The sequence below is a fragment of the Carassius gibelio genome, chromosome A4 (assembly GCF_023724105.1).
Source record: "Carassius gibelio isolate Cgi1373 ecotype wild population from Czech Republic chromosome A4, carGib1.2-hapl.c, whole genome shotgun sequence".
Classification (NCBI taxonomy): domain Eukaryota; kingdom Metazoa; phylum Chordata; class Actinopteri; order Cypriniformes; family Cyprinidae; genus Carassius; species Carassius gibelio.
In genome coordinates this window covers 30,834,401-30,849,423 of record NC_068374.1, presented here as the reverse complement: position 1 = coordinate 30,849,423, position 15,023 = coordinate 30,834,401, and the positions used below count along the sequence as shown (strand labels likewise).

Genomic DNA, 15,023 nt, shown 5'->3' with positions numbered 1-15,023 from the left:
CATGTTTGTTTTCAATTGTATGGTTTGAGTAGAAAACTTTATTTAAAGTGTTTTGAATACTATATATATATATTTTTTTTTGCCATATAACAGTGTTTTAATATTATTCTTATTGCGGATAGTTATTGTGTGTGATTGTCTCATATTATATTGGTTATAATTTCAAAGGTCAGTCATTTTTTATATAATTACACTACTACAGTTATACACTACCTGTGAATACAATACATGTCATGGGGCATTAAAATAAAATGGAAACGTATCAAATCTTCCAAAGAAAAAAAGAGATTAATTGTCTGTCATCACACCCTGAACTGTGACTTCTGTGGAAATATTTTGTCTTAAAAAGCCTTTGACTTTAGAGGTCTGGAATGAATTGTTTGAGGAAAAGATGCTGGTTGTCTTTAAGATGACAGATGGCACTCCTGGGAACAAGCACGAACCTGAACTTAGTGAAACAAAACAATGGTCTCACGAGAAGGTTTTAGATGTCTTTGGTCAGGCACAGACCACAGCAAATTAGCCCATCCCAATCTGATCACGTTACATGAGAGAAGAAATGTGGCTTCAGTAATCATGAGGATTGTAGCTCTTATGGTAGTTTAATTATTGCATATATCCCCGATCATAACTGCCATTGTAGCCATGTTGGTAATGCAAATTATGCTGGCTATTTTACATTTGACTGTTATCCTGTTATAAATTCAGGGTCGTCATAATTCCCGTCAACATATTCACTGTGATGATAGTAGCCAATGTCTATTTGAAGGTCACAGGTTTGACTATCAGACTGATGATTTTGCATACTGTACTGCTGGTGTTCACGCTGTGCTGCTGGGTTCTCCTCGATGTCGTTCAGGAGATTATTGGGATGCAGTTCCCTCGTCTTGCGGCCGATGCATATGAAGGTTTGGATGCCAAAGATAAACTGCAGAATCTGAGCATTACGAGACAAAACAATCCAAAATCATTTAGATTTTATTTTAATGTTAAAATGCTCGCTCAGTTTAAAAAATATTCCAGGACCGGTTAAATACAAATTAAGCTTCAGTCACTAAAATGCATTCCATTTGTATTATTTGAAAAATATGTATTTTATATAGTATTATTTCAGGTTAAATACAAGTTGCACTCAGTCTCTAAAATGAATTGTATTGTACACTTGCAAGAGAAAAATACACAACAATTATTTTTATTTTTTGCTGTAACAGCTGCTTAACTTGAATTGCATTATGAGCTCCCAAGGGAGAATGTACAACAATTAATATTTATATTTATACTTTTATATTTATTTCAGGTTAAATACCAGCTCTGTCACTAAAATGAGTTGCACTATACACTTACAAGGTGATATACAACAATTACTTTATTTTATTTTTTTATTTTTATTTTTGCTGTAAGGTCAAAGATGCTTAGCTTGTATTATACATGCATTTCCAAGAGAGAAATGTACAATTATTTTATTTTGTTATTTCTCTTATATTAATGAATTCATTTATTTTTAGCCAAGTCCAAGATGCTTAACTTTTATTTAACCCAGAATATATTTTAAATTGGTTACATATTGTGTGAAAAATAATTAAATTTTTTGGTCTCTCCTTACCTGAATCAAAAGAAGCCCAACATCCATTCCAAATATTACGATTATATTCATCTCCAGCCAGTCCATTAAAACCTTCTCACAGACCTATCACCAAAAAACTGCTTTAGTGTGCAAATTAAAACAGGGAGGATAAGTAAAAAAGGTTGTAATGATGGAAAAAAGGCAACATATGTTACCGTTTTATAAATGTCTGATCCGTTTCCAAAGCTGTGTGTTCCAGCCAGAATTACAGGGCAGGTACCGTTAAAACAGGAGCAAGGGTAGATGTCAGACCCCCCCAGCGACTCAATAACTGTGTTATTCCTCCATTCATTTGAGTTCAGCCTACCACAGCATTGTGCCTACAGCAAGATGATAATGCACTTACATCAAAACCTACATTCCTATAGCAGATTGTCAGATAAAAAAGAATTATAATCATACTGTCATCTTGCATTCAAGTGTAAATCAGGCACGTACAGAAGTCTGCACACTGTCTAGAAGTTTCCAAGATGTTTGGGTTTCATTTCCTCCGTACTGCCTAATGATCTCATCCACATTATCCTTCAAAAACTGCTCAATCTGGTGACATTCAAAATGTGCATTAGACAATTTGTTTAATCATTTTATCAACCGGTTGAATGTGGAATCTCGTGTATGAAGTTGAAGTCAGCTGTGTTTTCCTTACAGTATAAATAAATAAGGTAAAGACTTGCCTTCTCTCTTCGTATTAACAGCACAACGGTGGTGAAAAGCTGACCCAGAATGATGACTATTAAGAAGCACATATACTAAAAACAAATAGAGAAATGTTAAAAGCGTGCTTTCATTGCAACTCAGAAAGCAGGGTAAAAATGATCACTGTCTACATGCACTGTGCATAAATCATACTTACAAATATGATGAAACATCTGCTCTCAAAATAGGCAGCAGCATAACCCAGCAAGGACACAATAACCACAACAAGGCCGATGAAAAAGAGCCCCCCAGCCACCTCCTTCACTTCCTGTCCTGAGAGACCACACATTTTCCCTCATTAACACACCGAAGTCAGATAGGACAAACATTCACTAAAAATTGGCTGCGGCAAAATACTATACTTTTTACTAGAGAAAACATGGTGTCCTAAAACATTATAAGTAATACAAGGCAAATTGCAATAACATGCATAGGATGTAACTTCTAATTTGAATAATGATAGACTATGACAAAGAGAAAAAAACTTACCAGAGCTGAGAACGCTAACAAAGCTGTCCTTATCAAATAAAATCCAAGCAGAACACGCAAAAACGCTGATGCCAAGAATCTGACAAGATCATGTAAATTGTTACTTGTTTGTACACGAAGCCATGCATGAATTACGTTGGTTTATTTGACGAGTGCAGAAGTCTATGCTTATGGCAGAAATCAGGCACATGCTTAATCATATTATAAGATGTGTCAATGTCCACCGTATGATTAATATATCTGACCGCAGTCCAGGAGGTCTTTGTAAGTAATAAACAAGAAATGTCTCTAAAATCCTTACCAATAACAAGCAAACCTATTGTTGTTTCATCTTACCACAAAGAAGGAATTGACCAGCATTAGAAAGAATTTCAAGATCTGAAGCTTGTCGTCTGCTTTCATGTTGCCTTTAACAAACTGTTACAGCTCCACATGAACTCTAAAAGATGCTGAGTGGAAACAGACAACACAAATATATGTTACAAGAAGATCATATTACTTGAACAGCTTTCAAAAATCTATTAAAAATGAAACAATTATCCGTACCTGTTTTGCTTAATCGTTTTCCCTTGTTATTTTTTCCAAATTAAGGATGATAAAAGTCTTAACTGTCAGAAGGATTTTATTTTATACATCCCTTTTTTCTTCCCTGGTTGAAGTATGTGTGTTTCATATAGCATAATGGTTTCCTGGAGATCCTTCTAAAGCATCTCAGGCTGCCGTTCACTTCCTCATAACAACATAAATGATTAACTTTAACAATCACTTGTGTTGTGCTTGGTGTTTTGTGTGTTAATGATGGGTTTGGACAGAGTTCAGAATGTGAAAAATGATCATCGTGCTCATTTCCTTTCACTATGATTGTGCAATGGATTGTTTAGATAATTATAGTTTCTCCAGCTTCATGAAGGTAACGTTACCAAGGAGTGCCATCGTTTGCAGAACGCATGGTCATACCATGTCAGTTTTGGGAAATATACAATGGCAATACCATAATTTGGACATTTATAATGATATCATGCTAGAGTGATATTTAAAATAGCCTACAGTACTTTGGAATAGCATGTAAAAACCATCAATATGATATTCTAAAAATCAAAGAATCATCACGGTATCATTGCACCACAATACTTTTGTGTAAGTTCACAATCTGTCTTTCCATCAGCCCCCACTGCGACCTTGAAATAATTTGCCTTTTCACCAAAAACTGATTCTAATCTCAAATGTTCCTCGTTTGAATCCATAGACTGTTAGAAACCTATATAGTGCGCCATCTTCTGGTCAAATACATTAATACAGGTTCTATTGCTCCTACTCGATTAGTACTGTCGGCTGGCCGCGATAGGTCCTCGACTACTCGAGTCTCTCTCCGTCCTCATTTCCGGCTCAGGTCTCAGCAGAACGAATGTGTTTCGTTGTAGTTGTGATCAAGAACCGGTGGATTTAAACCTTAAATCTCTTTCTTTTACTGTATATGATTTAAACACGCTTCAGCAGAGATGTCTACCGCTCTTGAGAGTTACATTAACCGTATCCTTTGATGCACTTGATGATGGTGATGTTGTAGATCAATAGCTGGTGCGTTGTGTTGTATTCATGATAGTGTTTCAATGGGCGCGCGAGTAAGTGTTTAGGTGTGTTATAAGATGAGCATGATAAAGTAATTTTCGCGTTTTAGTATGCATGCAAGCATGTATGAATAAATGCATCAGATTTTATATATACTACATATACAGTGGATATGCATGCTTAATTGTGTGTAAGCTATAGTATGTACTACGTATATTAGATACATGCATGTAACTTGTCTAATTATATCTATTTCTTAGAATTATGCTATTATGCATGCTTAATATATTTAATTGCATATGTTAGTGTACTGAAATCGATGCATTGATCATTTAATTGAATATAATTGTGTATGTAAGTCTGCATGAGCCTGATATTTCCCTGACCAGCATCAATCAAGGGACGGTTGCCATCGTCACTTCAGATGGGAGAATGATTGTGGTGAGTGTTTCTCATTTCCTTAAGTAAACATTGTTTGTATGCATTAATGAAGGAGTCTGCTTATGACTTTTATTGTTTTGTCCTTAGGGGACGCTTAAGGGCTTCGATCAGACGATCAATCTCATCCTGGATGAAAGCCACGAGCGGGTGTTCAGCTCTTCCCAGGGAGTAGAGCAGGTGGTTCTGGGGCTGTATATTGTCAGAGGCGATAATGTGTATGTATCATGCCAGTTCTAGTATTTGTACTACTTTAGATTGTGTAAAACAACTGCGGACTAGTGGATTTTAAAGGCTTGTATGTTTATGTGTTTCAGGGCTGTAATTGGTGAAATTGATGATGAAACCGATTCTGCGCTGGATCTTGGAAACATAAGAGCAGAACCGCTCAATTCTGTGGTTCACTGATGCCTTTCAAATCAGGACAGAAAAATCTATGTTTCGATAAAATTCCCCGTTTCTATTTGAAAACCCACACCCTTCGGAAGTCTGAAGGCATCAAAAAGGCATCTTTTTTTTAATCTTGATGAAAATAGACTGAATGCATATCCTTTTTTACATGTGTTGAAATAAATACAAAAAAAAAGTGGGGAAGTATTTGATTTAAATATTTATTTGTATTTTTGATGAAGGCAAGAAACAAGGCAATGAAGGCTGATGTAAGTAACCGATTTCTGATCAACTCTTAGTTAAAATGTAAACTGTAAAATATAATTGGGTGAATCTCTCCGATAAATATCCAGGTTATATTTCACAACAAAGTCAAAAGGAATACAAATTTTTATTGCATTAATAAAATGACCTTTTTTTTTTCTTCTTCTTCTTCTTTTTTTTTTTTTTACAGATAAGCATTTTCACCCCAAAGCATTTTCACCCCAAAACATTTAATTAAAATAAAGCCAAGAAATTCACACAGAGATAGATTTATATTTTTTCATTTAATAAATAAATTAATTAATTAAAATACTGATTACTGTCAATCTCGAAATTAATTGTGAAAAGATTTGGCAAATTAATGTTGGGCAAGATTTGTACCACTACGTGGCAGCAAAGATCACCCTATTCTCTACTCAAATCTCTATTTATTTAAAAAAAGATAAAGAAAATCACAATGAATTATTGATTTGATTAAATATGCAGAGAAAGTCTTCATTGAAAAATAAAAATGATGCACTAGTGTTATGCTTTAAAGGCATTCTGAAAAACCAAAACGGAATTCACATTGCAGCATCAGAGTCCTTTTACCTTCTGACAAATCTATAAACATCTTAAGGCATCATCATGGATGCTTTTTATTACAAGAAGGACTAGAGCTGACCCTGTTTTCTGAGTTTCTGGAGCTCTTCTGGAGGATCTGTAATTCTGCAATTCCTCTGTGAGTGAGTGGTGGCAGTGCAGCATTTCATCTACTGTTCTAGTGTATTCAATCCTGCTCCAAAACACCTGGCTGCAATTTCCAAATCAGGCTGAAGGCTTTAATCATCAGGTTTATGTGGTTTTGTTCAAAGCTGGATTGAGCAGACCCTGGGCTAGAGTACTATTTCAATCTACTGGTAAGACAATATGTTAAAAGATTTCCAGATGCAGAGCTCAATGGTCAGCGTAGGTCTTTGTCAAGTAGTTCTTGTTAAAACTCCCTAGTGCTTCATATAAAGAAAACTATTTCTTGGTAACAGTACATTTAAATATGTTTTGAATGAAGCTGTGTTATGACATGTTGGGTTTATTTGGGTAGATGAATTCTGCCACACGTGAAGCAGACTTGTATTCGTCTCGGCTGCCAATGACCAAAACTTTCTGCAGTTTAGAATAGTGTGCACTCAGATCTGGGGAATTGTGATGAATCCTGATCCATGATTCACCTGTCAGTTGAACCAATAGGGTATCAATAACATTGTAATGCTATACACAGATATACAGGTGCTGGTCATATAATTAGAATATCATGAAAAAGTTGATTTATTTCACTAATTCCATTCAAAGAGTGAAACTTGTATATTATATTCATTCATTACACACAGACTGACAGACAGTTTATTTCTTTTAATTTTTATGTTTATAACTGACAACTAAGGAAATCCCAAATTCAGTATCTCAGAAAATTAGAATATTGTGAAAAGGTTCAATATTGAAGACACCTGGTGCCACACTCTCATCAGCTAATTAACTCAAAACACCTGCAAAGCCTTTAAATGGTCTCTCAATCTAGTTCTGTAGGCTACACAATCATGGGGAAGACTTCTGACTTGACAGTTGTCCAAAAGACCACTTTTGACACCTTGCACAAGGAGGGCAAGACACAAAAGGTCATAGTAAAAGATGCTGGCTGTTCACAGAGCTCTGTGTCCAAGCACAAGGAAGGAAATGATGTGGTAGAAAACAAAACTGAAAACTGATGTGGTAGAAACAAAACCCATTCAAAAATGTGGGGGAGATTAACAAAGAGTGGACTGCAGCTGGAGTCAGTGCTTAAAGAACCACTACGCACAGATGTATGCAAGACATGGGTTTCAGCTGTCGCACTCTTTGTGTCAAGCCACTGTTGAACAACAGACAGCGTCAGAAGCATCTCGCTTCAAAAAGGACTGGACTGCTGCTGAGTGGTCCAAAGTTAGTTCTCTGATGAAAGTAAATTTAGCATTTCCTTTGGATATCATGGTCCCAGAGTCTGGAGGAAAAGAGGAGAGGCAAACAATCCATGTTGGTCCAGTGTAAAGTTTCCACAGTCAGTGATGGTTTGGGGTGCCATGTCATCTGCTGGTGTTGGTCTACTGTGTTTTCTGAAGTCCAAGGTCAACACGGCCATATACCAGGGAGTTTTAGAGCACTTCATGCTTCCTGCTGCTGACCAACTTTATGGAGATGCAGATTTCATTTTCCAACATGACTTGGACCCTGCACACAGTGCCAAAGATTCCAGTACCTGGTTTAAGGCCCATGGTATCCCTGTTATTAATTGGCCAGAAAAGTCACCTGACCTTAACCCCATAGAAAATCTATTGGGTATTGTGAAGAGGAAGATGCTATATGCCTGACCCAACAATGCAGAAGAGCTGAAGGTCACTATCAGAGCAACCTGGGCTCTCATAACACCTGAGCAGAGCCACAGACTGATCGACTCCATTCCATGACGCATTGCTGCAGTAATTCAGGAAAAAGGAGCCCCAACTAAGTATTGAGAGCTGTACATGCTCATACTTTTCATTTTCATACTTTTCAATTGGCCAAGATTTCTAAAAATCCTTTGAATCGGTCTTAAGTTATATTAAAATTTTCTGAGATACTGAATTTGAGATTTTCCTTAGTTCTCAGTTATAATCATCAAAATTAAAAGAAATAAACATTTTAAAAATATCAGTCTGAGTGTAATGAATGAATATAATGTAGAAGTTTCACTTTTTGAATGGAATATTGAAATCAACATTTTGATGATATTCTAATTATGGACCCACTTTATATTAAGTGGCCTTAACTACTATATACTTACATTTTAATTAATAATTTATTACAATGTACTTATTGTGTACATACATGTTTTTACATTGTACTTATATTTAAAAAAAACTACAAGTAATTACATCTGTATTTAATTTCTGTAATTACATTTATAATTACACTGTTGACCCATACTATACACCTTAACCCACCCTTAAACTTACCCATACCTCCAACCCTCTCCCTAACCTTACCCCTATCCCACCTCAATAGCAGCAAAAGTGTTTTACAATACAATATGAACACAATAATTACATTGTACTTATTTTTTTTATGTAAGTACATAGTAGTTAAGGCCACCTAATATAAAGTGGGACCCTAATTATGTGACCAGCACCTGTAAAGTGTGCTACTGCAGTACTACACATTTTGGCAGTAAGAATTCTGTGCACAATATGCATATTTAATTATTTAAAAAAAGATGCAAATGTTGGGAGATAATTCCCTCAATGCAATCCTATTTCCAGTGTACTTATTGAACTGTAAGCAGATAGAGAGATCGACACATTTTTGAAATATGACCTACTGCTCACATTTTCACATTTGTGTAAAAGCACACTATTATAGGCTGATACATCCCACAATGCAATTTGACTCATTTCCAATGTGATGAACCAAAAACAATATTAATATCAGGCTTCACTCGTTATTTGATAGGACTGCTAAATGTTTTATGCGAAATTGGATAACAGTTAAAATTTAAAATATATTGTTATTTTTAAGTTTAAAAATTGCATTATTTTAATACTTTGATAACTGCCAGCCATTTGTTGAAGTAAACATGCATTGTTGTGGTCTTGTGACTTTTATATAAGATTGCTGTCACACAGTGTTTATTGTTGCATATTGAACACTGTCACATGCTATATATTTTTTAGTAACCAGAATACTTTTTTTGTAAGAACTATATAAATCTTTCAGTCCAAACAGAAATATAGTGTATTGAGATAACTGAGACTAACCTTTCTGTATCTGCTGTCCTATCTTAACCAAGATCTCTGCTCCCACACTGTGATCGATTTCCTCTCCTGATTTAGAACGGCCCGCCCCTAGTTTATGCAGCACTTCAGCCAGAGCCAAACCGTCGATGTCCAAAACGGCTCCTGTCAATCAAACAGTTCACACATACACACACACAATTCTGCTGAGATAATGGACGTGGTGATTGCATATAGATGAATAACAGTGAATATTAGCACTCTGTGCGATCAGTTTATAATCATGCCTGTGCTGTTGGCATTATGCAAAATAATTAACACATTTGATTTTCAAATGAGAACATGGAACATAATTACCATTATCTGGTACATCAAGCTCTGTCTGATGTGCTGCACGCTTCATGTGCCTAAAGTAGTCGTTCTCATCTGAACACAGGGAATGTGCAACATCTGCAGACACCCCCTGAGCCATCAGCATCGCCTCAAACTTTTTCAGGGCTTCTCCATTCTCCAGTTTCAGAGTGATTTCTTTTATCCCACTCTCTACAGTACAGGAGTGGCCACACATCCACAATAGTTGCCCACCTAAATACAATGGACACTTTTATGCTTGCTTATTGCAGACATTTATAGCCAGTTTGTCTTGAAAAAAATCATGATTTAGTTCTGTTGTGTGATCTTACAGTAGTACGTTTAAGTCCTTCTCCTTACCTAAATATGTCACCAGTTCCTTGAGATCATCTGACCCTCGTCCTTTAAGACACTCAAGGGCTTCACACACCTCGAGCGCATTTCCTACACTCTGGCCAATAGGAGTGTCCATTCGGCTAAGCACCGCCCCTGTTTTCACACCCAGTCTGTTACCCACAGTGATCTATCAGCAAATAGATACCAGTATTGTATGATAGTTGAATTAAGAATGACTTGCCAGTTCAAATCCTGAATTGGGTTTGAATTTGATTTGAGGTTGCAAACAGGATGCAGAATTGTAATTTGAAATTGAATTTAAGGAAGTAGAAATATAATATCTTAGCAAATAGCTTAACAAAGCCTTGTTAAATCTCATTCTCATTAATTCTTCAGTTCTGAGTTCTGAACAACCCTGATGGACTTATAAGCATTATATTTCAATTCAAGGGAATTTTGCGTGCAGCTTTCAAAAAAATAAATAAATTGCATGGTTATCGTAGATATAAATAAATTCTATATTTACATGTCTAAATTTGATCAGTCTAATGCATTGCTTAACTCATGACTTGTTTTCCCCATGAAATTAGATACAAAATGTGTTTTGTTTCCTCTTTAGTCATATCTTTTCTTTTCTTGACACCAAAACAACTATGTGGAAGATGTCAATGTATGGATATCCAGCGCATTTTATTTTCATGATGTGCCTTCATGTCCTCAGACACTAGCATCTCTCTTACCAGTGACTGAGCAAGACTGCGAGCGCTGTCCACATCTTTATACAGAGCAGCTCTGCCAAACTTCACATCTAACACCAGAGCACTGAGACCCTCAGCTCCTTTCTTAGAGATGATGGAGCCTGTGCAGGACATGGACAACAGTAATCATGAGAAGTGGGCTTAACACTGCAATGAGAAGTCTTTCAGCTTAATCTCACTTATGATAAGAGGATGACTATCAACAGTCGATGTGGCATCTCTGATGGCGTAGAGAACATGATCTGCTGGCACCAGATTCTTTGTCTGTCCCACAATGCAACAGCCCACATCCTCTAGGATCTGCTTCACCTAAAGCATATAAAATAATTAAACAATATATTTAGCTTTTTTAAAATAATAATTAATAAATTGTTCATAAATGTTAATAATTTAAATATCTGGCTTATTTGCCACTCTGCGTTTGGGTTTAAGAATTTGTTCATAAATCTTAAAAAATAAAATTATTATCTGGTTTATTTGTCACTATGACAATATTTTATCATATACAAATTTTGCATAGTAAACTACCAAAATACTGTAATAATAGTACAATGCTAGCAACCATTTACTGAGTTCTGACATCTAACTTTGGCCAGTAAGAAGTGTGTTTGTGAAATATTGTCGTTGCTTATCGGAAAGACAGCATGCTGTGATGAATCAGTGCATGGGCTACATTCATTTACATAAATGTTATTATATAAGGATTTCAGTCAGTGTTAAAAATGTATTTAATGACATGCATTCAATATCAACGTTCATAAAAAAAATTAAAATACAAGAACAAACATGGAAAACATGGTAAGCAGGATTTTATGATGTTAATATGCCAGTAAGCATTAGTCAGTTCCCAGCTTAGATGAGTTCTCTTGAACTGATGATACTGTTAAGGTCTGCTGTCGAATCTGAAATGTTTCTATAGTTACTGAAGAAAAGAAATTACAAAATTGCCAAATTCAGATTTCAAAAACCCTTGATTTATTCACATCGTAAATTTCTAAATAACCTGACTCATACAGTGATGCACAACAATATCCTTTTTACGAAATGATCCTGTTCAGCAAGTTGCAACAGGATTACAATTACGTATTAGTATACTATAGTATTTTTGCAAATGTCCTTCAGTTTGTAGTGACTTCACAAACAAATATAAAATGCATTAGTATTTAACTTATTATTGTATTACTTAATACTCATTTTTAGTATTTTTATATATTTTTCATAATAGAACCTGAGGAATGTGTTTACTACAATCTGAGTTAATAGGCCAATTTTAATTGCTTCATTTTTGTAACGAGTAACGACTAGTCAAACCAGTTAGAGTATCATTAGTCAAACCATTATCTGAAGTATAAAGAAATCCCACATCACCTGTTCAACTGACTGGTTAACTTTAAACCCTTGGATAGACTCCAGCTTGTCAAGGGTGCCGCCTGTATGTGCCAGTCCTCTTCCACTTATCATGGGCACCTAGAAAAACCCCTACATGTGTAAAGTACCTCAGCTGCAATCATTTTAAATTTAGAGTGGTTGGCGGTGGAAAACGTAAATGAGTTGAAAATGTGCCCTAGAAATAAAGCACAATTTAATAGTTTAAAATATAGTACAGGGCATTTTCTATACCTTACAACCACATGCAGCCAGAGCAGGAGCGAGTGGAAGACTGACTTTGTCTCCAACCCCACCGGTTGAGTGTTTGTCTATCACAAGCCATTCCTTCGGCCATTTAAAAATCTCCCCAGAGTTCATCATCTCTCTCGTCAATGCCACGGTCTCTTCATCGGTCATGCCCTTCTGCCATATGGCCATTAGCATAGCACCTATAACACAGTGTTTTTTTTACTAAAAGTTTTCTTGACTTGTGTTTTTAACACTGAATTTATGTGACTATCAGTCTTACCTATTTGACTGTCCTGGATGTCTCCTGATGTGACTCCATGCACAAAAGTGCCTATCTCTGCTGGGTTGAGTTGGCCACCGTCTCGTTTCAGCTTAATAAGCTCAGGGAAACTAATTGTGTTGTCTTTAAATGACATCTTTACATCAGATTATGTGCTGTTTCCAGTCAACTGTGTGAGGCATAAAACAGGAGGAAATATTACATCAAGAGTTAGATTTTGCCCTGAAGTTGACTTCATGATGACTGATGAAAATCTGTTCAGCTCATGAAATCTTGCTGTTTATTGAAGGTATCTATTTATACAGTATAAAGACAGAATTTTAAAAGACTTAATTTTAATTTTAAAGTGTATTTTTTATTTATTTATTTGTTATTATACCTGTTACAGTTATATTTTATAGTTGGGTAATTATAAAAAAATATATAAATACTGTAAGTAACACTTTACAATAAAGTCTCATTACTTAAAGCCAGGTAATGTATTAACAAACATTAATTAACAATGAGCAATACATTTGTTACAGTATAATTAATGTTAGTTAATTAAAATAATACTGTTAGCTCAGGTTCATTTATATTAACAGATACAACTTGTGATTTTAATAGCATATTAGTAAATATTTAAGCATTGAGAATAATTAATTTTTTACATGTGTTTTTCACCATTAGTTCACTGGGGGAAAATATCACTCAGGAAAACCTCAATTTCACAAATAATATGCAAGTAACACATTAAATAAAATATACAATTTTTAAGTAAGAAGACTGAAAGAGTATTTTCGTGCAAAACATCCTTAATCATATTTTTTTACAGTGTGTTAATGTTAACAAATAGACCTTTATTGAATTTTTTTTCCATTAAACCTTTCACCGTTAATAATTTGATAAATGTAATAATTCAGGTGCTATAATTGTCAGCTGTATTCAACAGACATGACTGCAGCTATACAGTTTCTAATAGTTTTCATTTTAACAAACCAAGTTGTGAAGAAAGAACTGTAAACATTAAATGATAAAACAATAGATATATTAATGGAAATACTATAACCTGTTTTTATAGAAATAAATGTGAGATTAGAAGACTTGGCTTCTCGCCCAATCACTTTCTACTGCAGTTGCAATAAATAAATAATCTACAAACATCTCAAGCATAAGATTGTTGCCTAAATAGCAGCATTTGGCCTGTAAAATTTGTCTTTATTAACAATTTTATTTTAAATTCTGTTTACACAGAGATCATACAATTTTTTCGTCTAAAATTAACTTAAGTCTACTTTATATTCAAACCCAGCATCTTTTGGCAGTTAAACGTAAACAAAAGTACCAAAGCAATCACTTACTGCAGAGTAAATAGCCTCGCGGTGGACCGTCCGAATCACTGGACTCTTGTCAGAGCGAATGAAAGTAACACATTTTACGCAGCATCCTGCGTCATGAACGTGAATGTACTGTCAGTAGACGGCCATTGCCTTACAGTCATTGGCGGATTTAGACATGGGTTACCACCCATGGCGGCATCTTGCCAGGGAATAAAATTAAAGAAAATAAACACCTGCATTAAAAAAGGTAAATAGGCTATCTGTCACTGGCTAAATAATACTTGTTATTACACATAGGGATATCGCAGTAAAGATAGTTTGATATTAAGATTTTTTTTGGCTATAATAAATAATACGGAATATCATTCTCCATGATTTGTGAATTCAGATGACGCTGTTCTTCGGGGCAAAATCCCCGAAGAAAATGAAGAATCGTAGCGATTCTTAATTTTATAATGCCTAGATCTCCAAAAGTCGGGCACTTAGAGAAATAAACCGGTGTCATCTTCACCAGCTTCATCTGATATACTGTATATATATATATATATATATATATATATATATATATAATTATATATATATAATATAATTTTTTTTATACAGCAAACCCCCTGTTACAGTCCGCTATAAGGAATGCGAAAGAAAGGCGTTTCCAATTCATTAGGTAGGCTATTTGAGCCTATACACTTGTACACTTTGATTGACCTTAAAGTTTTGTTTGGTGTACTTTTCCTTGATTATTGGATTCAATATTCTGATTCTGATTCTAGTCTGAATCGAAAAAAATCACAGTCCAGTGTTGGTCAGTTAACCCTTCCCTGATTCCATTTGCATCATTCTGATCTATGAGAACTTTCATAGTTCAGCTTAGTTCAACTGACCCTTCCCTTGTCTAGCATCACTATTCGAATCTGTGAAAACTGATCTGTGAAAAAAAGTTTTCACACATCAGAATAGTGATGTTGCCTATACATGACTCAGTGAAGGGTCAGCTGAACCAAACTGAACTATAAAAGTTTTCTTTTTAAGTTTTCGTTCTCCAATAATGGGCATAATTGGAAAGCACTTATGTTTTAAGTAGATTATAACAGATAATCTCTGTAGCTATAAATA

General features: G+C 35.1%; 3 protein-coding genes across 7 annotated transcripts; 1 reads left to right on the top strand and 2 right to left on the bottom strand.

The window, feature by feature from the left end:
- Window positions 1-36: 36 nt before the first annotated feature.
- Window positions 37-4,130, bottom strand: LOC127977043 (tetraspanin-19-like). Of its 2 annotated transcripts, none has more exons than XM_052581710.1 (9): window positions 3,356-4,130; window positions 3,146-3,258; window positions 2,810-2,888; window positions 2,478-2,593; window positions 2,299-2,373; window positions 2,063-2,164; window positions 1,780-1,944; window positions 1,604-1,687; window positions 37-937 (listed from the first exon to the last, which is right to left on the bottom strand). In XM_052581710.1, exons 2-9 carry the CDS (start codon window positions 3,209-3,211, stop codon window positions 689-691), a joined length of 936 nt encoding a protein of 311 aa, XP_052437670.1. In that variant the 5' UTR covers window positions 3,212-3,258; window positions 3,356-4,130; the 3' UTR covers window positions 37-688. The 2 variants fall into 2 exon arrangements, with proteins under 2 accessions (XP_052437670.1, XP_052437680.1); XM_052581720.1 differs by having other exon boundaries at window positions 3,146-3,248.
- A 60-nt stretch (window positions 4,131-4,190) lies between these two features.
- On the top strand, window positions 4,191-5,405 carry LOC127977081 (U6 snRNA-associated Sm-like protein LSm8). The gene is made up of 4 exons (XM_052581771.1): window positions 4,191-4,339; window positions 4,779-4,819; window positions 4,907-5,034; window positions 5,134-5,405. The coding sequence occupies exons 1-4, from the start codon at window positions 4,309-4,311 to the stop codon at window positions 5,222-5,224; spliced, it is 291 nt and encodes a 96-aa protein (XP_052437731.1). The 5' UTR covers window positions 4,191-4,308; the 3' UTR covers window positions 5,225-5,405.
- Window positions 5,406-6,167: 762 nt separating this feature from the next.
- Window positions 6,168-14,063, bottom strand: LOC127977007 (thymidine phosphorylase). Of its 4 annotated transcripts, none has more exons than XM_052581633.1 (10): window positions 13,932-14,062; window positions 12,592-12,760; window positions 12,315-12,511; window positions 12,063-12,161; window positions 10,874-11,003; window positions 10,677-10,795; window positions 9,961-10,123; window positions 9,607-9,834; window positions 9,274-9,414; window positions 6,168-6,678 (listed from the first exon to the last, which is right to left on the bottom strand). In XM_052581633.1, the coding sequence occupies exons 2-10, from the start codon at window positions 12,725-12,727 to the stop codon at window positions 6,524-6,526; spliced, it is 1,368 nt and encodes a 455-aa protein (XP_052437593.1). In that variant the 5' UTR covers window positions 12,728-12,760; window positions 13,932-14,062; the 3' UTR covers window positions 6,168-6,523. The 4 variants fall into 4 exon arrangements, 2 of the variants coding, with proteins under 2 accessions (XP_052437593.1, XP_052437603.1); XR_008158070.1 differs by having other exon boundaries at window positions 6,528-6,678; window positions 9,620-9,834; XR_008158071.1 differs by lacking the exon at window positions 6,168-6,678 and adding an exon at window positions 6,690-7,711 and having other exon boundaries at window positions 9,620-9,834; window positions 13,932-14,063.
- Between the last annotated feature and the right edge of the window lie 960 nt (window positions 14,064-15,023).

What these genes read in the sequence shown, in the direction of transcription:
- LOC127977081 (XM_052581771.1), top strand. Translation starts at nt 4,309, where the DNA reads ATGTCTACCGCTCTTGAGAGTTACATTAACC. An exon ending in CAGATGGGAGAATGATTGTG is followed by an intron (nt 4,820 to 4,906) that starts GTGAGTGTTTCT and finishes TTTTGTCCTTAG; the next exon opens with GGGACGCTTAAGGGCTTCGA. An exon ending in ATTGTCAGAGGCGATAATGT is followed by an intron (nt 5,035 to 5,133) that starts GTATGTATCATG and finishes TATGTGTTTCAG; the next exon opens with GGCTGTAATTGGTGAAATTG.
- LOC127977007 (XM_052581633.1), bottom strand. Translation starts at nt 12,727, where the DNA reads ATGTCATTTAAAGACAACACAATTAGTTTCCCTGAGCTTATTAAGCTG. An exon ending in TTAACCAGTCAGTTGAACAG is followed by an intron (nt 11,004 to 12,062) that starts GTGATGTGGGAT and finishes TATATGCTTTAG; the next exon opens with GTGAAGCAGATCCTAGAGGA. An exon ending in GGAACTGGTGACATATTTAG is followed by an intron (nt 9,835 to 9,960) that starts GTAAGGAGAAGG and finishes CATTGTATTTAG; the next exon opens with GTGGGCAACTATTGTGGATG.
- LOC127977043 (XM_052581710.1), bottom strand. Translation starts at nt 3,211, where the DNA reads ATGAAAGCAGACGACAAGCTTCAGATCTTGAAATTCTTTCTAATGCTG. An exon ending in TGGTCAATTCCTTCTTTGTG is followed by an intron (nt 2,889 to 3,145) that starts GTAAGATGAAAC and finishes TGATCTTGTCAG; the next exon opens with ATTCTTGGCATCAGCGTTTT. An exon ending in GCAGATGTTTCATCATATTT is followed by an intron (nt 2,374 to 2,477) that starts GTAAGTATGATT and finishes ATTTGTTTTTAG; the next exon opens with TATATGTGCTTCTTAATAGT.